The 22985-nt window shown below is 52.4% G+C and overlaps 3 protein-coding genes across 25 annotated transcripts in view; 2 read left to right on the top strand and 1 right to left on the bottom strand.

Moving 5' to 3' along the window:
• Window positions 1-1405: 1405 nt before the first annotated feature.
• Window positions 1406-3896, bottom strand: taf12 (TAF12 RNA polymerase II, TATA box binding protein (TBP)-associated factor). 2 transcript variants are annotated; one of them, XM_057023240.1, is made up of 6 exons: window positions 3709-3896; window positions 3136-3330; window positions 2167-2244; window positions 1850-1964; window positions 1605-1693; window positions 1406-1528 (listed from the first exon to the last, which is right to left on the bottom strand). In XM_057023240.1, the coding sequence occupies exons 2-6, from the start codon at window positions 3211-3213 to the stop codon at window positions 1493-1495; spliced, it is 396 nt and encodes a 131-aa protein (XP_056879220.1). In that variant the 5' UTR covers window positions 3214-3330; window positions 3709-3896; the 3' UTR covers window positions 1406-1492. The 2 variants fall into 2 exon arrangements, with proteins under 2 accessions (XP_056879220.1, XP_056879221.1); XM_057023241.1 differs by having other exon boundaries at window positions 3136-3256; window positions 3709-3875.
• A 596-nt stretch (window positions 3897-4492) lies between these two features.
• si:ch211-79k12.1 (uncharacterized protein LOC568891 homolog) lies at window positions 4493-13764 on the top strand. Of its 22 annotated transcripts, none has more exons than XR_008948441.1 (12): window positions 4493-4665; window positions 5153-5274; window positions 5472-5673; window positions 6337-6482; window positions 9155-9347; window positions 9611-9694; window positions 9834-9875; window positions 9975-10002; window positions 10101-10212; window positions 10269-10300; window positions 11038-11182; window positions 13350-13764. XR_008948441.1 is itself a non-coding variant. In XM_057023216.1 (12 exons), exons 1-12 carry the CDS (start codon window positions 4614-4616, stop codon window positions 13435-13437), a joined length of 1263 nt encoding a protein of 420 aa, XP_056879196.1. In that variant the 5' UTR covers window positions 4493-4613; the 3' UTR covers window positions 13438-13764. The 22 variants fall into 22 exon arrangements, 20 of the variants coding, with proteins under 20 accessions (XP_056879196.1, XP_056879194.1, XP_056879195.1 ...); XM_057023216.1 differs by lacking the exons at window positions 9611-9694; window positions 9975-10002 and adding exons at window positions 9778-9805; window positions 9919-9946 and having other exon boundaries at window positions 9848-9875; window positions 10045-10170; window positions 10255-10300; window positions 10979-11182; XM_057023214.1 differs by having other exon boundaries at window positions 10101-10142; window positions 10199-10300; window positions 10979-11182.
• A 6020-nt stretch (window positions 13765-19784) lies between these two features.
• Window positions 19785-22985, top strand: part of cadm4 (cell adhesion molecule 4) — a 73754-nt gene continuing 70553 nt past the window's right edge. Inside the window, exon 1 of the mRNA XM_057023203.1 lies at window positions 19785-20204. Coding sequence (XP_056879183.1) covers window positions 20126-20204 — 79 coding nt within the window. The 5' untranslated portion in view covers window positions 19785-20125. The remainder of the gene's footprint in view (window positions 20205-22985) is intronic.

Raw genomic sequence — 22985 nt, 5'->3', positions numbered from 1 at the left:
AGGTGGCGTCTCCTTCGCCTCAGGTCTCGGTGCCCAGCCATGTCTCAGCTTGCCTCAGCTTGTTTATGTGTGTGGGTGTGTGTGTAAGTGTGTTGTATGCATGTGTGTGTGTGTCCTTTTCTTGATTCTGTTCTCTTTGCTGTTTTTATCCTTTGTGAGGCACTTTGTGCTACCTAGCGTATGAAAAGTGCCATATAAATAAAGACTGATATTGATATTGATCTTGACTTTTTAAATCTTTGCAAATACAACACGGCTTTTAGAGACGCAGATTCCTTTTTTTGCTTCTGCTTTCCAATGTGTTACTTTTTGTGTTCCCTTGCAATAGTTTTGTGCAGGAATGTAGGGAGCCACACTTCGTACGTCTGCTACGTTTTCAGCTTCAGATTAGTAGAAATTATTTAGCAACGTGACCCTTCCCGGGCTCCGTACTTCTCGCTCCTTTTAGGGATCGTGTTTGGCGGCATCTAGTGGCCACCATGGGTGCTGCTGGACCAAAATTCCACTTTCTCCAATTGGGAAATCCAACCTCGGGATGGAATTCAGACATCAGTGGTGTTAGGGAATTTGTTGTTGTTCTCCAGGAAACATGATCCATGAATACCAAGCTGGACATCCAAGCACCCGTGGGCGCCCGTCTCTCCACAGCTTTGAAATGACCCTGTTGGAGAACAAAGCGGGTGGGATCCGCTTCTGTCATCCACTGCCAGACGCAGCTCTGCAGGACATTTGTGACTCTGAACTGTCTCCAGCCACATCTTCTGCTGCTAGCTTAGCTGGATTAGCACCTCATCGACTGTGTAAACACCTTTTTCATTGCTTGCTCTCGCCCTTTAAACAAATAAGGTGTTGCTCTCCAGCCCACAGGCGAACACCTGGCGAACAACAGGCGAACACCTGGCGAACAACAGGCGAACACCTGGCGAACAACAGGCGAACACCTGGCGAACAACAGGCGAACACCTGGCGAACACCTGGCGAACAACAGGCGAACACCTGGCGAACAACAGGCGAACACCTGGCGAACAACAGGCGAACACCTGGCGAACAACAGGCGAACACCTGGCGAACAACAGCCACAAACTGTCTGGAATCCCGAGCGATGGACACGTGCACGTGTTTTCTGAAGTATCTGGCCTCCGTTGACCTTCTCAAACCTTCAACAGTTGGGATTTGAGTGATAAGAGTGAAGGAAGAACACGACTGCAGGTGAGGCGAGGAGGAACTCGGAACGTTCCTCAGAACGATGCTGAGCAGCCTCGCACGACATCGAGCACAGTGAACCATCCGGATGGATTCACGTGCACGTCGTCCACCCGAGCTCCACGTCTGATAACCCGAGGGGCAACGACAGCAGACATGTGGGAGACTGAAGCCGAAGCAATGATCACAGACACTTGAGGAGTGACAGCGTAACACTATTTATCCACCAACTCCATTAATACACACAAAAGTACACAAAGTGGACGCAGCTTCATCCTCTGCAGTCTTGCTACTTTTTGGTCGTCTTGCGGATCAGCGCCATTCTCTGAAAACAGACCCCCCCCAAAGGTTAGAGCTGCTTGAGGAGGACCTGGAGCTGGACTCTCTGGACTGGCTCTGACCTGTTTGTGGGCCTCTGTGGTACAGGCCTTTTTGAATGGCCGGATTTCATCCGAGCCAAAACCAGGAATCCACATGTTCCACTGGCGCTCTGAGAAAAGCCAAAGACAAGACGGGATTGGATTAGAGAGAAGGGACGCCAGCTGGACCACGCCCCCCCGATGGACGTCGACCTCCAGAAGGACCCCCTGCTCTGCCACAACAGGGGGGGCCATCGAAGCCGGGCCGAGCCACAGCAGCCACCTACCCAGATGTAACTGAACATCTTTCACTTCTAAGGTGTTGGACTTCCGATGGCGCGCCAGCTGACAGGCCGCCGTCACCACACTCTCAATAAAGTCGTCGGCGATCTGAAGAAGCATCTGAGGGGAGACATGAGGACATCAAAGCATCCATTCTGAGCAGTGAACATCAAAGGAAAGGGGCGAAACTCTGACGCCAGTTTTAATGCAGCCAGAGCAAATTCCTGGTTGTGACCACGTTTGGGCTTCAGAGCTACAAGATACAGGAGGCACCTGCCACACAGATTTACAGCAGAACCTGGCGTGAACGGCACAAACGGACCTCCTCTACGTCCTCGTCCAGCTGCTCGTTGGGGTCGATCTCCCTCACCAGGTCTTGCAGTTTCTTCTTGGTGAGAACCTTAAAGAAAAGATGTTTGTGTGTGAAGCTTGAAGAGCAAAGGACCTCCGACTCATTCTGACCTTGCTCAAGGTCGCGGCCTTGATTCTGGCGTCGCTGAACCTATCTAAACACACCTCAGGCAAATTACAAAGGTAACACTTTGGATCGTGTTTCTAAATGGGACAGGATGACCTCATCCTTGATAATTAAACCCATGAAAAATAGCGTGGCGTCACGGCCGCTACGAGCACGTGATCACGACCGATAAGGCGTTTATCAACGCTGAAATCATTAAGATGATTCTCTGCATAACACGTGTAACAACACGTGTAACAACAAGCGTGTAATAACAAGCGTGCAACAACACGCGTGTAACAACACGTGTGTAATAACAAGCGTGTAATAACAAGCGTGTAACAACACGCGTGTAATAACAAGCGTGCAACAACACGCGTGTAACAACACGTGTGTAATAACAAGCGTGTAATAACAAGCGTGTAACAACACGCGTGTAACAACATGCGTGTAACAACACGCGTGTAACAACACATGTGTAACACAAAGGAACGGCACAGTGCTACGATCTCGGGAAATATTTGGGAGATTTGGTGTTCTGGATCTCGCCAGAGTCCAGAACAGGAGCCAAACTTTCCCATCTGTTCCTCGGCCTGGGGGGGGGGTCCATAGTATAGCGGCAAAAGTGTTCTGGTTGATTTCCTTTATGATCAAAGCCCCTTTGGTCTAATATTTGGAAGACCACAGGTCGGAATCCTTGGCCCATTCTCATACTTTAGAAAATTCTATTATATATTTTTGAGTGTATTTTGCAAAAGCCTCATAAACCGGGCCGAGGCCAAAATGGGCCCGATCTTTGCCACAAAGCCAGAGGTTTGGATTTGTCGACCTCACCTGGGACCCTTCTGGGCTGCTCCTGCCAGCGGCTCCGGGGGTGATCACCTTCATCACGGTGGCGGTGCTGTTAGCCATGCTCAGCGGGGCGAGTTTCACCGAAGCCCGGACGGATGTTCGCCTGTGTCGCTCGACCAAAGGGACGCGTCAGATGAACACAGATGCGATGGGTGAACATTTACAGGGTGCGTGAATCTGGGGAGGACGCAACACGACGCAACACGACACAACACAACACAACTGGTTTTTAAAGTCCCACTAATTCGAATGTATTTAGCGACCCTTTGATCGCACTGTTCTGACCAATACGGCATTAGCTCAAAAACAAAGGGTACAATTCAATACTTAAGGGAAAACGACAGCAATATAAAAAGAAAGGTCAAACTTAAACCAATGTTTATCTTAGAAATGCAGCGAATCTCTAAAACACCGGTCGAACAACGCAACGTGCTAAAAACATTAGCAGCGAACGCGCTTCAAATTAGCAAGAGTAGGCTAACATTAGCCACTAGCCTGGTGGCGAGGCTTTATTCAGACCGAGTCTTATATTTAGGAGCGAAAGCGTAAACTTACCCTCGTTCATAAACACTATCTGTCCATGTTTTGCATTTCCGTGTCGATGATGCAGAAATTAAATTCAGAAAGACTGAAACGTATTCGATGGAAACTGGGGCAAAAAACGACGCGACCAGACCTCCTCACTTCCGCTTTGTTGCGTCGACTTCCGCTGGTAAAATGTTGCTTCCGCCGACAGCCGGGGGACTTTGGAACTACAGCATAATTGTAAAGCATCAATTAATCATGTGTAAATCATTGTGGACGAAATAAGAGCTGTTAAGGACTCTATTGACTTTCTCTTGGTTGAGGTCACTGCAGGCAGTCGAGTGAATAAATGAGTTTATACGTGTGTGTGTGTGTGTGTGTGTTTGTCCCTCCTGCGGTCAAGTTTCGCTGCGTCATAAAGCTGTTTAGCTGGCGTTATTAAGCACATTTAATCATCTCTGAAAAGCATAAACAAAGTCATTCGACACAGGAAAACGAAGCGTTGTTAGTTGTACATTTCAAGTCAAGTCAGAATATTCCAGAGTCGTTTCTTTCGATTTCGATTCATTGGAAAACGACTTCATCCTCATTCGAACATGTCTTATGTTCCCCGGAGACAGATGACGCTCACGATGTCAATTTCATCGACTGAGATATTTATTTACACCCCACGCAGATAGTTTTAAATTCAAGCCCGCACAAAAAGAAAGTAAGCACATTTACAGAGACTATTCATTTATTTTCGGTTTTATATGGACATTGATACATCGCCTCTATCAAATGTTGAGTCCATTTCCTTAAACAGAGAGTAAACCACGCCCACACGCGAACGCTTAAATACTCCGAGCTAACGTTTTAATTTCACATTCGTACCTTTGCTTCAGTTGCTTCCAATTGTTTTAATTTGGGTAGAACTTGAAATTTTCTACGAAGTTATGAAGCCCGTTTTCGCTGTTGTTGGAGTGCTCCTACTTCATGGCAGTTTGGGTAATATGCTTTGTTTTAGTTTTACCTGTTTTACCTGCCCGCTGAAGCAGGTGTGCGTCTAATTAATATTAATTCATCAAATAATAAATAATATAAGAGTAGTCGGTTAGCAGCTTTCTGTTCGCCTCGTAGACACAGTCATGCTTGTGGGTTACAGTTTGTGTGTGTGTTACCTGTGTGTATGTGTGTGTTACCTTTGTGTGTTACCTGTGTGTGTGTGTGTGTGTGTGTGTGTGTGTGTGTGTCCTTCCTCCAGCGTAAACACTGCTTTCTCTACGAGCGTACCGATGTTTTCACCGTAGTGATCTTTGAGGATCATTTTTCACCGGGCTTGGCGTTCCCCCAGGGACCATCCTGAGGACCTCCATCCTTTTCTTCATTAGTGTACTTTTGTGTCGTTATTGCTGGCAGATGAACAAATGGGCTGTGCTGTTCCTGCCTACGTGGTTGATCAGTAAAACTGTCTGTAATTCGTGTCCACATGCAGCCACTTTGCTGATCAAAGGGCCGACCGGGCCGATCCTGGAGGGGGAGCAGATCACACTGGAATGTCTGTACTCGGACGCTGAGTTCAACATCAGCCAGGTCCACATTGAGATGTTCTCCAAGGTGAGAGACAAAGGACTAATGCAATGACTTTTATTGTTGGAACGAGCTTGATAAGTTCCTGTATACTGCTGTGATTGGGGTGAGTGCAGAGGAGTTGATGGCTGCTCCGTTCATGGAGCTGCATTCCCATCTTTAACATTTTCCCCAGTTTTGATGTAAACACGACCTCCGTCATCAGTCCTGCTTGTTCCCTTCAGTACACCAAGCAATGGCGTCCCTTCTCTCAGCGGTTCTGGTGCCGGGGCTACGGGACAGAAGTGCGCATGACTCCAGACCGCTTGCTCATGTCCGTCCCTTATGCGAGCACCTTGTACGACGGCTCCTATCGCTGCGTGTCCGACGGGAAAAACGCAACCACCCCAGACAGCTGCTCCCAGGTGCTGACAATCAAAGTCCACTGTGAGTATCTAAAGATGGACGTTGCCATGGAAACCTTCACTTCTTCCTGTTGGATTGAGAAATGTGGATTTATCTTGCAGAGGTGAATTACACAGAATTCTGAGAGTGAGCAAACGTTTGAGAAGGAACTAATGAACAATTTCCAATGGTGATGTGATTAAAAAAGAAATGCACCATTAGAAATGAGCCAGCGCTGCACAAAGGATGTAACCCACTGCAAAAACTCTGCACTGTAAAAATCTGTCAGTTGGTTCTCTAACAGCTTTTGGTCCATTATCTTTGAAGCTGTCAGGCATTTAGGGTGCACAGTTGCATCAACTGGCATCGTGTCCATTCAGATTAGGGTGTCCTCCATCTGCTCAGTGGTGATCACATCCACCAGGAAGATCTTTGATAGGTTCCTCAGTCTGGCAGCACTCATTATGAGCAAAGATCAGAATGGACCAGAGGGAACATCAAGGAGAGGCGCTAGCAGCTGAAATGAGCCGTTATTCACAGCCCCACTTCCTAACGACTGTTACCCGTTATCATGGTTGTCGATTGTTTGCTGCAGGTTTTGCCACCGTTCACTTGAGTCCGTGCGCTCAGAGACACTCTGCTAGCACACACTCTTTAGAAAGGCTTCAGCCCACGTCCTTTCATGCTCAAACCTTCTTTTTTAAGATATGGGGCAGCTGTCAATGACCAGGGAAGGCTACAGCAGATACCTGGGACTATCAGAGGAGCTGAAGGTGCGATCTGGGGATGATGTGGTGCTGAAGTGTTCAACCAGTGCGTCCGAGACGTCCATCTACACCTGGAGCAAGAACGTGAGCGTTTGCACATCTGTCAACATGCACTCCTGCTTGGGCTCGAGCTCTTGTTTTCACCGTAGTCATCTTTCCAGGTTTCTCTCCCTGTTTCTCTCCCCTTCATTTCCTCCAGCCTAACGTCTCCTCTGGCTCATCTCCTGTCCAGAGCCGCTCTGACCAAGTCTTCCATGCTTCCAGGACCGCTTGGCTAACTCTAACCACTCACTGGGTTAGGGTTAGGGTTAGGGTTAGGGTTAGGGTTCCTCATGGTTTTTCCCCTTTGGTTGCCTAGTATTGAAATATTGACCAGCACTTTTAATGACCGAGGAACTCTCCCAGTAGAGACATCCACATAGTGAAATGGTCAGACCCAGTATTTTAGGGGTGGAACCCGGATTGGGTTCAGTTTTGAACTGACACCCCACGGGTCACTTTGACCTGGATGACGGCCCAGTAGTTGGTTGAACATCTGTAGCTTTAAGGTGCGACAGCATCACTGGAAAGAGCTCTATTTTGTGTGTCTTATTTCCTTTTTTCAGTCTTCTCAGGCTGGCTGCTCAAGATGAACTAACCACTAACTCAGTGGGTTTTGTGTTTCACTGTTGGTGTTTGCACGAGTATATGTGTGTATATATGTGTGTATATATGTGTTTATATATGTGTGTATATATGTGTGTATATATGTATATGAGCTCCAGCTCTCAGGAGCCAAACCATCTGCATGCTAATATGTGTTTCTGTTGGGTTTCCACCTCGTGGAGGCTCGTCTCAGAATATCGCTGCTATTGTGTCATTTATCAGCTCCTGAACCACCTCATTATTCCAGTGTGTGTCACCACTGTTAGTGTGTGTCACCACTGTTGGTGTGTGTCACCACTGTTAGTGTGTGTCACCACTGTTGGTGTGTGTTACCACTGTTAGTGTGTGTCACCACTGTTGGTGTGTGTTACCACTGTTAGTGTGTGTCACCACTGTTGGTGTGTGTTACCACTGTTGGTGTGTGTCACCACTGTTGGTGTGTGTTACCACTGTTAGTGTGTGTCACCACTGTTAGTGTGTGTCACCACTGTTAGTGTGTGTTACCACTGTTAGTGTGTGTCACCACTGTTGGTGTGTGTACCACTGTTAGTGTGTGTCACCACTGTTAGTGTGTGTCACCACTGTGTGGTGTGTGTACCACTGTTGGTGTGTGTTACCACTGTTGGTGTGTGTCACCACTGTGTGTGTTACCACTGTTGTGTGTGTTACCACTGTTATTGTGTGTCACCACTGTGTGTGTCACCACTGTTAGTGTGTGTCACCACTGTTGGTGTGTGTCACCACTGTGTGTGTTACCACTGTTGGTGTGTGTCACCACTGTGTGTGTTACCACTGTTAGTGTGTCACCACTGTTGGTGTGTCACCACTGTGTGTGTCACCACTGTGTGTGTTACCACTGTTGGTGTGTGTGTCACCACTGTTGTGTGTGTCACCACTGTTAGTGTGTGTTACCACTGTTGGTGTGTGTTACCACTGTTGGTGTGTGTACCACTGTTAGTGTGTCACCACTGTTAGTGTGTGTCACCACTGTTGGTGTGTGTCACCACTGTTGGTGTCACCACTGTTGGTGTGTGTCACCACTGTGTGTGTTACCACTGTTGGTGTGTGTACCACTGTTGGTGTGGTGTCACCACTGTTGGTGTGTGTTACCACTGTTAGTGTGTGTCACCACTGTTGGTGTGTCACCACTGTTGGTGTGTGTTACCACTGTTAGTGTGTGTCACCACTGTTGGTGTGTGTGTACCACTGTTAGTGTGTGTCACCACTGTTGTGTGTCACCACTGTTGGTGTGTGTCACCACTGTTGGTGTGTGTGTCACCACTGTTAGTGTGTGTCACCACTGTTGTGTGTGTTACCACTGTTAGTGTGTGTCACCACTGTGTGTGTCACCACTGTTGTGTGTGTTACCACTGTTAGTGTGTGTCACCACTGTTGGTGTGTGTCACCACTGTTGGTGTGTGTTACCACTGTTAGTGTGTGTCACCACTGTTGGTGTGTGTTACCACTGTTAGTGTGTGTCACCACTGTGTGTGTCACCACTGTTGTGTGTGTCACCACTGTTAGTGTGTGTCACCACTGTGTGTGTCACCACTGTGTGTGTTACCACTGTTGGTGTGTGTCACCACTGTGTGTGTCACCACTGTGTGTGTCACCACTGTTGGTGTGTGTCACCACTGTTGGTGTCACCACTGTGTGTGTTACCACTGTTGGTGTGTGTCACCACTGTTGGTGTGCGTCACCACTGTTAGTGTGTGTCACCACTGTGTGTGTCACCACTGTTGGTGTGTGTCACCACTGTTAGTGTGTGTCACCACTGTTGGTGTGTGTCACCACTGTTGGTGTGTGTCACCACTGTTGGTGTGTGTTGAGTGGTGGTGAATAAATAGAGAGTGTTTTAACTGTCTGGAGCTTCCTATTAATATGAATATTTGAGAATATGAACATTTATTTGCAGCATGGAAATGAGCGAGCTCATTCTTCAGTGAAAAGGGATTTTAAAGAAATGTTTTCCAGACATTCCAGACTCCTCATAGTCCATGATTAATTCCATGATTAATTCCATGATTAATTCCATGATTATTTCCATGATTAATTCTCTCAGCCTTTATATTTGCCTCACTCTGCTCTGGTTGGGGGTTTCTTTCTTTCAGGGCAGTGATTGGATCCTGCCTTCCTCCCAGCTGGCGCTGATGAAGGTGAGCTCAGCCGATGGAGGCCGGTACACCTGCACGGCCCAACACCCGTCAGTGGAGGCGCTGAGGAAGAGCCGCAGCATCAGCATCAGCGTGCTGCCTGGTGAGACAGCTCTTCTCCAGGTTCTCTTCTCCAGGTTCTGTTCTCCAGGTTCTGTTCTCCAGGTTCTCTCTCCAGGTTCTCTCTCCAGGTTCTGTTCTCCAGGTTCTCTTCTCCAGGTTCTCTTCTCCAGGTTCTCTTCTCCAGGTTCTGTTCTCCAGTTCTGTTCTCCAGGTTCTCTTCTCCAGGTTCTCTTCTCCAGGTTCTGTTCTCCAGGTTCTGTTCTCCAGGTTCTCTTCTCCAGGTTCTCTTCTCCAGGTTCTGTTCTCCAGGTTCTGTTCTCCAGGTTCTCTTCTCCAGGTTCTCTTCTTCAGGTTCTCTTCTCCAGGTTCTCTTCTCCAGGTTCTCTTCTCCAGGTTCTGTTCTCCAGGTTCTCTTCTCCAGGTTCTCTTCTCCAGGTTCTCTTCTCCAGTTCTCTTCTCCAGGTTCTCTTCTCCAGGTTCTGTTCTGCAGGTTCTGTTCTCCAGGTTCTCTTTTCCAGGTTCTCTTCTCCAGGTTCTGTTCTGCAGGTTCTGTTCTCCAGGTTCTCTTCTCCAGGTTCTCTTCTCCAGGTTCTGTTCTGCAGGTTCTCTTCTCCAGGTTCTCTTCTCTCAGGTTCTCTTCTCCAGGTTCTCTTCTCCAGGTTCTGTTCTGCAGGTTCTGTTCTCCAGGTTCTCTTCTCCAGGTTCTCTTCTCCAGGTTCTGTTCTGCAGGTTCTCTTCTCCAGGTTCTCTTCTCCAGGTTCTCTTCTCCAGGTTCTCTTCTCCAGGTTCTGTTCTGCAGGTTCTCTTCTCCAGGTTCTCTTCTCCAGGTTCTCTTCTCCAGGTTCTGTTCTGCAGGTTCTCTTCTCCAGGTTCTCTTCTCCAGGTTCTCTTCTCCAGGTTCTCTTCTCCAGGTTCTCTTCTCCAGGTTCTCTTCTCCAGGTTCTGTTCTGCAGGTTCTGTTCTCCAGGTTCTCTTCTTCAGGTTCTGTTCTCCAGGTTCTGTTCTGCAGGTTCTCTTCATCATCATCTTCATCAGTAACCTGTGAGGCGATTGGAGATGGTTAATTGGCCCCCACCAATGCTCTTATATATATACAGTGATCCCTCGCTATATCGCGTTTCATCTTTCACGGCTTCGCTGCTTCACGGATTTTTTTTGCGAGTCGTTCGTTGCAGTTCTCAAATATAATCGAAGGTGGCATATCCGTTTATAAAAGTCTTCTTGCTCAGAAAAAGAAAGAGCGCCAACAACTCCCCATAACAATGTTCTTCTCTGGGAGAAAGACTCCTGCGCCTTCCGTAGAAACAGACGCTCCAGCGGAGCGGAGTCAGGACGCAGAGGCTCAGCTGGGACTGAAATACGCCAGTGACAATGTTTCCAACCTTGTATTACTAGATTAAAATTATTGTTTTAAACAAAGTTTGGTCTTTAAAACAGGTTTTGATTTTTGGTTTCATTCTATAGTTCAGTATTGCATTGTAAAATAATTTAAAAAAATAAAGCTGACTACTTCACGGATTTCACTTTTCGCGTGTTACTTTTGGAACGCAACTCCCGCGATAAACGAGGGATCACTGTATATAATTATAGCTATATATTATTAACTGTTGAATATCAGACCGCCGTTAACGATGCAATGAATGGGATAAATCTTGATAAAAGTGGTTTTTCCTGACCATTGGTCACGTTCAGCTGCTTCATGGTTGCTCACGCACGCAGGCTCGTGGTCCAGGTGTTGCAGAGCCCATGTGACGCGTGTCTCCTGATGTGGTCCACAGGAGATGCTCCGTGGTACCACACCAGTAATGGCCAGGTCCTCCTGGTGACCTCTGTGGCCGCGGCCTTCCTCCTGGTCTTCGTGGTCTCGGTCAGCGTGTTCCTGTGCAGCCGGGCCAAAGGCATCAAGACGGCCAAGGGCCCCATGTAAGAACGGACACGCGTGAGCCTCGAATATCGAGATCGCGCTATACTTTGATCCTCTTTCTTCTTTCATCTGCACTTTATCCAATTATTATTTTATTTTACATGTGGGCTGAAAAGAATGCCATTTTCAGAATAAAGGTGAAAAAAACTGAAGCAAACTGGATTTGAATGTCCTGGGTCTCAGCATGTCCGGGGTCCCAGCATGTCCTGGGTCTCAGCATGTCCGGGGTCCCAGCATGTCCTGGGTCCCAGTATGTCCTGGGTCCCAGCATGTCCTGGGTCCCTGCATGTCCTGGGTCTCAGCATGTCCTGGGTCTCAGCATGTCCTGGGTCCCAGCATGTCCTGGGTCTCAGCATGTCCTGGGTCTCAGTATGTCCTGGGTCCTAGCATGTCCTGGATCCCAGCATGTCCTGGGTTCCAGCATGTCCTGGTCCCTGCATGTCCTGGGTCCCTGCATGTCCTGGGTCCCATCATGTCCTGGGTTCCAGCATGTCCTGGGTCCCAGCATGTCCTGGGTCCCTGCATGTCCTGGGTCCCAGCATGTCCTGGGTCCCTGCATGTCCGGGGTCCCAGCATGTCCTGGGTCTCAGCATGTCCGGGGTCCCAGCATGTCCTGGGTCTCAGCATGTCCTGGGTCCCAGCATGTCCGGGGTCTCAGCATGTCCGGGGTCCCAGCATGTCCTGGGTCTCAGCATGTCCTGGGTCTCAGTATGTCCTGGGTCCTAGCATGTCCTGGATCCCAGCATGTCCTGGTTTCCAGCATGTCCTGGGTCCCATCATGTCCTGGGTCTCAGGATGTCCTGGGTTCCAGCATGTCCTGGGTCCCATCATGTCCTGGGTCTCAGCATGTCCTGGGTCCCAACATGTCCGGGGTCTCAGCATGTCCGGGGTCCCAGCATGTCCTGGGTCTCAGCATGTCCTGGATCCCAGCATGTCCTGGGTCTCAGCATGTCCTGGGTCCCAGCATGTCCTGGGTCTCAGCATGTCCTGGGTCTCAGCATGTCCTGGGTCCCAGCATGTCCTGGGTCCCAGCATGTCCTGGGTCCCTGCATGTCCGGGGTCTCAGCATGTCCGGGGTCTCAGCATGTCCGGGGTCCCAGCATGTCCTGGGTCCCTGCATGTCCTGGGTCCTAGCATGTCCTGGGTCCCATCATGTCCTGGGTCCCAGCATGTCCTGGGTCCCTGCATGTCCTGGGTCTCAGTATGTCCTGGGTCCCTGCATGTCCTGGGTCCCTGCATGTCCTGGGTCCCAGCATGTCCTGGGTCCCTGCATGTCCTGGGTCCCTGGATGTCCTGGGTCCCTGGATGTCCTGGTCCCAGCATGTCCGGGGTCCCAGCATGTCCTGGGTCCCAGCATGTCCTGGGTCCCAGCATGTCCTGGGTCCCTGCATGTCCTGGGTCTCAGTATGTCCTGGGTCTCAGCATGTCCTGGGTCTCAGCATGTCCTGGGTCCCTGGATGTCCTGGGTCCCAGCATGTCCTGGGTCCCAGCATGTCCGGGGTCTCAGCATGTCCGGGGTCCCAGCATGTCCTGGGTCCCTGCATGTCCTGGGTCTCAGCATGTCCTGGGTCCCAGCATGTCCTGGGTCCCAGCATGTCCTGGGTCCCAGCATGTCCGGGGTCTCAGCATGTCCGGGGTCCCAGCATGTCCTGGGTCCCTTTTGAGACACTATTAGAGTCACACCACAGACCAAGACGGCACAGGTGGGTTTATTTACTTGTTTTATGTTCGAATCATCATGTTCGGGGTCCGAACAGGTCGGCTGTAACATCAGAGCTGCCATCAAAGCTCAGGAACAGTTCAGCTGCTTTGAAGTCACCTTTGGTCTCAAAAATCAAGCGTTTAACCAGTGAAGTGAGGGTGAGACGGGAGGACCAGGGCGTTCCAACACCAGAAATCAGGCAACTGCTGACCAAATTAGGAATTTATACCAAAGATGATGTTTTAAAGGACCCAGCTGGAAACACAAGGAGCTGCCTCAGGGGCCTTAAATCAGTGAGGGCCCCTGAGTCAGGACGTGGTCACGTCGTTGCCTCTAATAATCACAGCGTCAGATGAAAAGCTTTTGGATGCTCTCACACAGAAACGATCAAATCTTTAGCAGCGCTAACGGGGACGTCGTTATACGGACAATGATTGTCTCTCTTTCTCTCTGTGCTTCTCCAGTGACGACCATTCCCAGAAGAAACCCATCTACAGAACCAGCGCAGAGTCGCTGCTCTCCACTACTGCAGATAAACAGCCTCTGGTGTGACCCCAGGAGGGGGGGGGGGCGGCGAGGGGGAAGGGCTGACGCTGACATAAGTGATGCTGAAGGGGGGAGGAGCTCGTCTGGGTTCCGCTTGGCTGTGGACCTGGAAGAGAAGAACATCCGATCAGTCCTGAGGCCGTGTCGTCCCTCAGGTGTCCACACGTTTAGCCTTAAAGGCAACTGGAGCTCGTTTTCCCTCTCTGTTGTGTGTTGTTTAATCATGATAATCATGCTAGTTTGGGTTTGGGTCATCTTTGTTGTTAATTGTCTTCTAGCTAACCAGTCAATGAACTGTACCACCTTATTCTGTATTAAATGGCTTTCTGTGGCCTTTTGATCCTGTGGCCTTTCATGCTAGCATCCTTTCATGCTAGCATCAGTGTGTTTACAATGAAAAGGACTGAGAACGGGGGGGGGGTACATGAGAACAGATGTGATCATTCAAGGTTGAGTAATGCATTTTTCTAACATATTTCTCTTTGATGTTTGGGACATATTAAAGATTAAATGATCGTTCACCTTTTTCCTGGAACTTTAAGATGTTCAATGACTTGAAAAGGGCACCAAGTGTCACCCTGCTGGTCAGGGCTGCCTCTCTCTCTCTCCTCTCCTCTTCCTCTCCCTCTCCTCTCCTCTCCTCTCCTCTCCTCTCCTCTCCCCTCCCCTCCCCTCCTCTCCTCCCCTCTCCCTCTCCCTCTCCCTCTCCTCTCCTCTCCCCTCCTCCTCCTCTCCTCCTCTCCCCCCTCTCCTCTCCTCTCCCCCCTCTCCCCTCCTCTCCTCTCCTCTCTCCTCTCTCCTCTCCTCTCCCTCTCCTCTCCCCTCCTCTCCTCCTCCCCTCTCCCTCTCCTCTCCCTCCTCTCCTCTCCCTCTCCTCTCCTCTCCCCTCCCCTCTCCCCTCCTCTCCCCTCTCCTCTCCTCTCCGCTCCCTCTCCTCTCTCCTCTCCCCTCCCTCTCCTCTCCCTCTCCCTCTCCTCTCCTCTCCTCTCCCTCTCCTCTCCCCTCTCCTCTCCTCTCCCTCTCCTCTCCTCTCCTCTCCCCTCCCCTCCTCTCCTCCTCTCCCTCTCCTCTCCTCGTCCTCTCCTCCTCCTCTCCCCTCTCCTCTCCCCTCTCCTCTCCTCTCCCTCTCCCCTCCTCTCCTCTCCCTCTCCTCTCCTCTCCCCTCCCCTCTCCCCTCCTCTCCTCTCCTCTCCTCCCCTCCCCTCTCCTCTCCTCTGCCTCTCCTCTCCCCTCTCCCTCCCCTCCTCTCCTCTCCTCTCCCTCTCCCCTCTCCCTCTCCTCCCCTCCTCTCTCCTCTCCTCCTCCTCTCCTCTCTCCTCTCCGCCTCTTCCTCTCTCTTCCTCTCCCATCTCCCTCTCCTCTCCTCCTCTCCGTCGCATCGTCTCCTCTCCTCTCCCTCTCCTGCTCCCGCTCGCCCTCTCCCCTCCCCTCTCCTCCACTCCTTCCCCTCTTCGTCTCCTCTCCTCTCTCATCCTCGTCCTCTCCTCTTCTCCTCTTGCTCTCTCTCCTCCTCGTACTCCTCTTCCTCTCTCCTCTCCACCTCCTCCCCCATCGCTCTCCTCTCTCTCATCCTCTCCCTCTCCTCCCCTCTCCTCTCCTCGGTGCACGCCCTCTCCTCCCCCCTCCTCCCCTCTCCTCTCTCTCCTCTGCTCCTCACGTTCTCCTCTCCTCTCCTCGTCCTCTCCTCCTCTCCCTCGTGTCCCTCGTCCTCTCCTCTCTCCTCTCCCTCTCCTCTCCTCTCTCTCCTCTCCTCCTCCTCTCTGCTCCTCCTCTCCTCCTCCCTCTTCCCTCGGGTCATCCTCTACCTCCTCTCTCTGTCATCCCCTCTCCTCTCGCTGCTGCCCTCTCCGTCGTCCGAAATCAGTCCTCCTCTCCTCTCCTCCTCTCCTCTCCCTTCATCCTCTGCCTCTCTTCTCGCTCTCTCCGATCTCCTCCTCTCCTCTCCTCTCCCTCTCCTCTCCTCTCCTCTCGCCCTCCTCCTCTCCGCTCCTCTCCTCGTCTCCTCCTCCCTTCTCCCTCCTCTCACCTCTCCCTCTCCGTCCTTGCCTCGATCTCCCCTCCTCCCCTCCTCCCCTCCTCCTCCTCTCCTCTCTCCTCGCTCCCCTCTCCCTCTCCTCTCGCTCTCCTCTCCTCTCCTCTCCCTTCCTCTCCTCTCCTCTCCTCTCCTCTCCCTCTCCTTCCTCTCCTCTCCTCTCCGGCCCTCCTCTTCCTCTCCCTCTCCTCTCCTCTCTCTCCTCTCCCCTCCCCTCGCTCTCCTCCTTCTCCTCTCCCTACTCCCCTCTCTCCTCCTCCCTCTCCTCTCTCCTCTCCGGTCTCCTCTCCTCTCATCCTCTCCTCTCCCTATCTCCCTCTAGGTCCTCCCCTCTCCGCTCCCTCCCCTCTCCTCTCCTCTCCTCCCTCTCCCCCTCCTCTAGTCCTCTCCCCTCCTCTCCTTCTCCTCTCCTCTCCCCTCCTCGCCCTCCCTCTCCCTCTCCTCTCTCCTCTCCCTCGCTCGTCCCTCTCGCTCACTCCTCTCCTCTCCCCTCCGCGGCTCTCCCCGTCCTCTCCTCTCCTCATCCCCTCTCCTCACCCTCACCTCCCTCTCCTTCCTTCCTCATCCTCGCCTCTCGCCCTCTCCTCTCCTCTCCTCTCCCCCTGCCTCTCCTCTCCTCCTCCCCTCTCCTCTCCTCTGCCCCTCCCCTCCTCTCCTCTCCCTCCCTCTCCCCCTCCCCTCTCCCCTCCTCTCCTCTCCTCTCCCCGTCCCCTCTCCTCCTCTCCCTCCTCTCACCCTCGCTCACCGCCCCCTCGATCTTCCCCTCTCCTCTCCTCTCCTGCTCCTCTCGCCCTCTCCTCTCTCTCCTTCTTCTCCTCTCCTCCTCTCCTCTCCCCTCCTCGTCACTCTCCTCTCCCCTCTCCCCTTTCCTCTCCTCTCAATGCCTCTCCTTCTCCTCTCCTCTCGCTACTTCCTCATCCCCTCGCTCTCTCCTCTCCTCTCCTCCTCCTCCTCCCCTCTCCTCTCCTCTCCTTCGCCCTTCCTCCGGCCTCCTCCTCCTCGGTCTCCCTCTGCGCTACTTCTCCTCTCTCTCTCCTCGTGTCTGCTCGTGGCTCCTCCTCTCCTCTCCATCTCCTCTCCTCTCTCTCCCTCCCCTCCTCTTCTCTTCGCTCCTCCTCTCTCCCCTCTCCTCTTCCTCTCCGGTCCTCTCCTCTCTCTCCCTCCTCAATCCCCTCCCCGCTCCCTCTCCTCTCCTCATTCGCCTCCTCCCCTCTCCTCTCGCCTCTTGTCCTCTCCTCTCCTCCATGGCTCGTGCCTCTCCTTCGTCTCCCTCGTCCTCTCCTCCTCTGCTCGTCCCTCTCCTCTCCTCCTCTCTCTCCTCTCTCCTCCCCTCCTCAGGTCGGACCTCCTCTCTCCTCTCCCCCCCCTCTCCTCCTCCTCTCCCCCCTCCTCGCCTCGTCCTCTCTCTCCTCTCCTCTTCCTCTCTCCTCTGCCTCCTCCCTCATTCCTCGCGTCTCTCCTCTCGGTCTCCCCTCCTCAGCCGTCTCCCTCTCTCCTCTCGCCTCTCTCCTCGTCCTCTCCTCTGTCCTCTCTCCTCTCCTCTCCTCTCACCTCGGCTCTCTCTGGGACCGCTCCCTCCTCTCCTCTCCCTCTTCCTCTCCTCGATCCTCTCGCGGTCGGCCTCCCCTCCCCTCTCCCCTCCTCTCCTCCTTCCTCTCCCCTCCCTCTCTACCCTCCTCCTTCCTCTCCTCTCCCCTTCCCCCCCAGCAGGAGGGTCCCCCTACATGAGCCTGGTCCTGCTTGATTTGATTAGAAAATGGGGGCTCAGTGAAGCCAGTCCAACCAGGGGCCTTTGGTCTCGGAGGTCAGGTTCAGAGACCGTCATTGGTTGCCATGGCACACGTGCACACTCGTGACACACATTTTTCTGTATGGTCACAATTCCTAACGTGGCGTCCATCTTCTATTTAGAAGATTGATGCTATTTTCTGGAGCCCATTGTTGAATTTGAAGCCCCTTCTAAAATGAGCTCCTCCATACAGAACTTCACTGGCCGTCTCTGGAAGGTGTGGGGGCTAGGGCTAGGGTTAGTTAGGGTTAGGGTTAGTTAGGGTTAGGGTTAGTTAGGGCTAGGGTTAGTTAGGGGTAGGGTTAGTTAGGGGTAGGGTTAGTTAGGGGTAGGGTTAGGGTTAGTTAGGGGTAGGGTTGGGTTAGGTTAGGGTCAGGGGTAGGTTAGGGTTAGGTTAGGGTTAGGTTATCGGTGGTTGATCAGTTGCACCACGGAGCGCTGCCTGGAGACGGTTCTTAAAGCGATTCTTCAGGCCGCCCCCCATCGGCTGCAGCCCCCCGCTGTGGCGCAGCCTCAATAACGAGGGGGTGATGTCGGAACCATGGGTCACAACGCTGAAGGTCAAGCTCTGCACAATGCCTTTCAATTATGTTTGTTTGTTTGTTTGTTTGTGCGAAATGCCTTGCAGAGTTTGACAGGTCGATCATGAGTGAAAAGCTGTGTGCACGAGGGCCCAGGGGCATGAAAGAATCAATGTTTAACCATTAATGAGTAACCACTGGATGATGGTTGGTTAGGGTCAGGGTTAGTTAGGGTTAAGGTTGGTTAGGGTTGGGTAGGGTTAGGGCGCTCCACAGACACACCAACTACCACCTCCCTGCTCTGTTTTTGTTAGGGTTAGTTAGTGTCAGGGTTGTTAGAGTTAGTTAGGGTTAGGGTTAGTTAGTGTCAGGGTTAGTTAGGGTCAGAATTGGTTAGGGTTAGTTAGGGTCAGGGTTGGTTAGGGTTAGTTAGTGTCAGGGTTGTTAGGGTTGGTTAGGGTTAGTTAGGGTCAGGGTTAGTTAGGGTTAGTTAGTGTCAGGGTTGGTTAGGGTTAGGGTTAGTTAGTGTCAGGGTTGGTTAGGGTTAGTTAGGGTCAGGGTTAGTTAGGGTTAGTTAGTGTCAGGGTTGGTTAGGGTTAGTTAGTGTCAGGGTTGTTAGGTTGGTTAGGGTTAGTTAGGGTCAGGGTTAGTTAGGGTTAGTGTCAGGGTTGGTTAGGGTTAGTTAGGGTCAGGTTGGTTAGGTTTAGTTAGTGTCAGGGTTGTTAGGGTTGGTTAGGGTTAGTTAGGGTCAGGGTTAGTTAGGGTTAGTTAGTGTCAGGGTTGGTTAGGGTTAGGGTTAGTTAGTGTCAGGGTTGGTTAGGGTTAGTTAGGGTCAGGGTTAGTTAGGGTTAGTTAGTGTCAGGGTTGGTTAGGGTTAGTTAGTGTCAGGGTTGTTAGGGTTGGTTAGGGTTAGTTAGGGTCAGGGTTAGTTAGGGTTAGTGTCAGGGTTGGTTAGGGTTAGTTAGGGTCAGGGTTAGTTAGGGTTAGGGCGCTCCACAGACACACCAAACTACCACCTCCCTGCTCTGTTTTTGTTCCGCTCCCTTAGTTGTTTATGGAACATGTTGCATCAAAAAGCTGGAATAAGAGTGAAACTCGGTGGAATTCCAGGTGTGTTGTGCTCATTCTTTCCCGGTCTTGTCCCACCTGGTATGGCAGACACTGGGATCACTGACTCCCTGCCAACCTGGGAACACACACTTGCACAGAGGGAAGCTTCCCTGGGATGAGGATCAGGGAACGAGTGGGGCAGATGAGATCCCGAGACACATTCCCAGCCTGCTGTTGTGACCTTTAAGACGTCACTCAACTGGAGAACTGTGGGAGTTCAGTCTCTTTTCTGACGTCACCGTGTTGTTATTTTCTGGCTGCTTGAGATGAAGTGAGTGGAGAACGGATGCTGTTCCCTGTGTCGCCTGAAGGTGTCGCCAAAGACGCAGCGCCTCGAGGGAAGGAAAGAGGAAGTGCAACCGAATACCGGGCGAAGGTTAAAGTCCTCGTTAGCACGACCAGATTAAAGTCCTCGTTAGCACGACCGGATCGTCCACGAATATATGAACAGAGAACATTTACACGTCTCACGTCACGCCCTTAGCTCCACATTTCTAAATCAGCCTGGTTAATTGTCTCCGATTTGGGCTTCCAAACATTACAGTTGCATTGTGGTCATAAAATGAGTGCCGCGCACACACATGCGCGCACATTCGAGCAGATTCCAGTAAATGACTTCATCCTTTTCCCTTCAACACTCAACACCAGCTTCACCTTTATCACTTTAATCATTAATCTCGTAATAAGTTGCGTGTTTGCATCGAGAAAAATCTCTGGCGTCAATTATCAATCACACTGATTTCAGCTAATTACCAGGTGCAGCTTTGCTCTCCTGCCCCGCCCCCCCCCCGGCTCAGCCACACACCCTCCACCTGCCCCCGCTCTCTGATTGGTCAGGGCCGCCCACCGCTCCGCCCTCATCCATGGTTTGGTTTTTTTAATATATATTTTTACATATATGTGTGTGTGTCATGAGAATGAACCCAGAAACAGGGACCAGTCTTGGGTCCGAGTCACGCGTAAAGCTTGAAGCGTGCGTGTGTTGCGGAACCGGCTCCATTGCGATGTAAAGACGAAAACACACGAATTCGTTCACGGACAGTCGCCCGTGTGCGCGGACTCACGCACGCTCAGAGGCGCTGAAGGCGCAGTCGGAACAGAGAACCCGCACCTTCATGTCCCCGTGATATTGGCCGAGGAAGAGGAACCCGGAGGAGCCCAGAGGAACCAGGAGGAACCCGGAGGAGCCAAGAGGAACCAGGAGGAACCAGGAGGAACCAGGAGGAGACACAGGCGACCGCCATGGCTCCGCGCGCCGTGTGGAGCTCCTGCGTCCCGCTCACCATCGCCATCATCACCGTCGCCTGTTGGCTGCGCACCGGTAAGGCTCCGGGACGTGCTCGTGCTTCTTTATTAGTGCAAGTCGTTTCGCGTGCGTGAGATGAAGGACGTGGCTGCGTGACGAAACACGTGTGACCCTGTCGGTGTTCTGGCACCGTTCGGGTCAGCGTTAATATCACTAGAACCTTCCAGAACATCCAACGTTGACTGAAACAAAAAGTGAAACGACGTCTGTCACGACCACGTGCGCGCACATTCCTTTCGGTTTTTATGGCCCCTTTTTAATGTTGTCCAGCAGACGCGCCGTGGTTGGAATGATGTTGTGACGGACGTGCATGTGTCCGGGAGACGTGCACGTTAGCCAACACACGAGAATGGTGAAGCAGACGTGTGTCGGCGTTTACCCAACGTTGAGTGCGTGAGAGCGTGCATGGCAGAACCTCTGGAGCCTCGCACACGGACACCCAGCGAAGCCGTGGTGCTGCTTTGGTTCCGGTTCGCCTCCGCTGCTCGCTGCGGGACGGTCCTGCACAATAGATCCAATAGATCCCTTTGCTGGTGGTGACCCACCACTGCTGCTGCGGTCTCCTGCAACCCGAACCCGAACCACAGAGACGTTGGTCTCTTGAGGGTAGAAGGTTTTTGTCCTGCAACACGTTCATCCTGCGGAGGTGGAGGTTCCTGATGGGCTCCTGGGCCCCCTGAGCCCTGCAGGCACCAGGTGATGCTCCCCAGCCTCCAGCCCGAGAGGAAAAGGCTGATTTATGTGCACGAGTGGGCGTTTGTGTCTGGATGAAGGTAGAATTCTAAAATGTATAAAGTGCGACGTGAAAGCGTGTTTGATGCATCTGTGGCGCGAGGCCTGAGGGTCCTGAGCTGGGCCTGAGGGTCCTGAGCTGGGCCTGAGGGTCCTGAGCTGGGCCGCCTTTGCCTGATCTGGTCCCTGACAGACCAGGAAGGAGCCGTCCGGGGCGGGAACGGTGCTGGAAGAGGTCTTTACTGGCAGCTTTGGCCCCCTTACAAGATGAATATGAGACGGAGGGATGGAAGACGGAGAGAAAGAGGGATCCACACATGGAGGCCCGGGGGATCCACACATGGAGGCCCGAGGGATCCACACATGGAGGCCCGAGGGATCCACTCATGGAAGCCCGAGGGATCCACACATGGAGGCCCGAGGGATCCACTCATGGAAGCCCGAGGGATCCACACATGGAGGCCCGAGGGATCCACTCATGGAGGCCCGAGGGATCCACACATGGAGGCCCGGGGGATCCACTCATGGAAGCCCGAGGGATCCACACATGGAGACCCGAGGGATCCACGGGAGCACGGGGGGGGGGGCACGCCCACTGACCCACGGCAGGTTTACACCAAACGTGCAGCACATGCACGACAACAAATGCTAGCAGCTCTAGCTCCTCCTTCACCTTCTCCATTCCTGGGTCTGATCACGCCCCCTTTACACAGGCTTGGGTTCTGGTGCCGGAGCCCAGGTACAGGTAGCGTGATCCCGGGCTTGGGTTCTGGTTCCTGGAGCCATGTGTGCAAAGACTCATCAGTACATGGGCGCTGGTCACGGGGGCCGATGTGTGGCGGCGAACATCAAGGGAAACACACACGAGCAGAAGCCCCCACGTGCACGAGCAGAAGCCCCCACGTGCACGAGCAGAAGCCCCCACGTGCACACCCGCCCTATAATCGCATTAGTTCCACTTTCTACTGGGACTTTTGTGGAACCAGAGCAGCTTCTGGGTTCTGTTTACATTCTGCCATGTTGCTGCTTTTTCTGTGCAGAACTTTGTTCTGTCGTGATCAAAGCATGATCCAAGATTTATCCTTTGATCCAAGTGTGGGAGCCACAACATGGACTATATTTGTCTCCGGTCCAATTAGAACAGGCAGCCTCCTCTCCTGCCTGCTGTCTGCAGGTTCCCCTGTAAACACGATCAGACTTCACTCAGTGGGTCGTGGTTCTGTCCTCTGTTCTCTAGCTGGGCCTCAGTGGGTCGTGGTTCTGTTCCTCGGTCCCCTTCACTCAGTGGGTCGTGGTTCTGTCCTCTGTTCTCTAGCTGGGCCTCAGTGGGCCGCTCCACCGTCTGTGTGAACAATGGCGCCGTGCTTGTCAGCACAAGACTCTGAAATGAGCCCCAAACCTGTGCAACCCGTCCTGCTGCCTGATCAACCCTTAAAGCGCTCGCTACCTTAGCTGTTGCGTTAGCTCCACCCTTAAAGCGCTCGCTACCTTAGCTGTTGCGTTAGCTCCACCCACTAAGCGCTCGCTACCTTAGCTGTTGCGTTAGCTCCACCCACTAAAGCGCTCGCTACCTTAGCTGTTGCGTTAGCTCCACCCACTAAAGCGCTCGCTACCTTAGCTGTTGCGTTAGCTCCACCCACTAAAGCGCTCGCTACCTTAGCTGTTGCGTTAGCTCCACCCACTAAAGCGCTCGCTACCTTAGCTGTTGCGTTAGCTCCACCCACTAAAGCGCTCGCTACCTTAGCTGTTGCGTTAGCTCCACCCACTAAAGCGCTTCGCTACCTTAGCTGTTGCGTTAGCTCCACCCACTAAAGCGCTTCCAGAGCCCTTCTTAAGGGTGCTCTGGAGGTTGGTGGTGCAGCAGGACCCGCTTTAGCCAGAGCACAGACGGACTAATGGGGTCCGAGGGAGCCGTCTGCCCCCGTCCATGCTGGCGGGGAGGTGATGTCATGATCAGTGAGGTCACCGTGGAGAGAGACACGAGACAGAACCAGTTCTGTCCCAGTCTTACATCTGCTCAGTCCAGAAGGGACCCGACTGGCAGAGCTCAGGACCAGGGCGCAG

The sequence above is a fragment of the Takifugu flavidus genome, unplaced genomic scaffold (genome assembly GCF_003711565.1).
Source record: "Takifugu flavidus isolate HTHZ2018 unplaced genomic scaffold, ASM371156v2 ctg141, whole genome shotgun sequence".
Lineage (NCBI taxonomy): Eukaryota > Metazoa > Chordata > Actinopteri > Tetraodontiformes > Tetraodontidae > Takifugu > Takifugu flavidus.
The sequence above is the reverse complement of the archived record's forward strand: the minus strand, read 5'-3'. Positions and strand labels throughout refer to the sequence as shown.

What these genes read in the sequence shown, in the direction of transcription:
- taf12 (XM_057023240.1), bottom strand. Translation starts at nt 3,213, where the DNA reads ATGGCTAACAGCACCGCCACCGTGATGAAGGTGATCACCCCCGGAGCC. An exon ending in GCAGCCCAGAAGGGTCCCAG is followed by an intron (nt 2,245 to 3,135) that starts GTGAGGTCGACA and finishes CTTTTCTTTAAG; the next exon opens with GTTCTCACCAAGAAGAAACT. An exon ending in AGATGTTCAGTTACATCTGG is followed by an intron (nt 1,694 to 1,849) that starts GTAGGTGGCTGC and finishes GGCTTTTCTCAG; the next exon opens with AGCGCCAGTGGAACATGTGG.
- si:ch211-79k12.1 (XM_057023212.1), top strand. Translation starts at nt 4,614, where the DNA reads ATGAAGCCCGTTTTCGCTGTTGTTGGAGTGCTCCTACTTCATGGCAGT. An exon ending in CCTACTTCATGGCAGTTTGG is followed by an intron (nt 4,666 to 5,152) that starts GTAATATGCTTT and finishes GTCCACATGCAG; the next exon opens with CCACTTTGCTGATCAAAGGG. An exon ending in GCTGACAATCAAAGTCCACT is followed by an intron (nt 5,674 to 6,336) that starts GTGAGTATCTAA and finishes TTCTTTTTTAAG; the next exon opens with ATATGGGGCAGCTGTCAATG.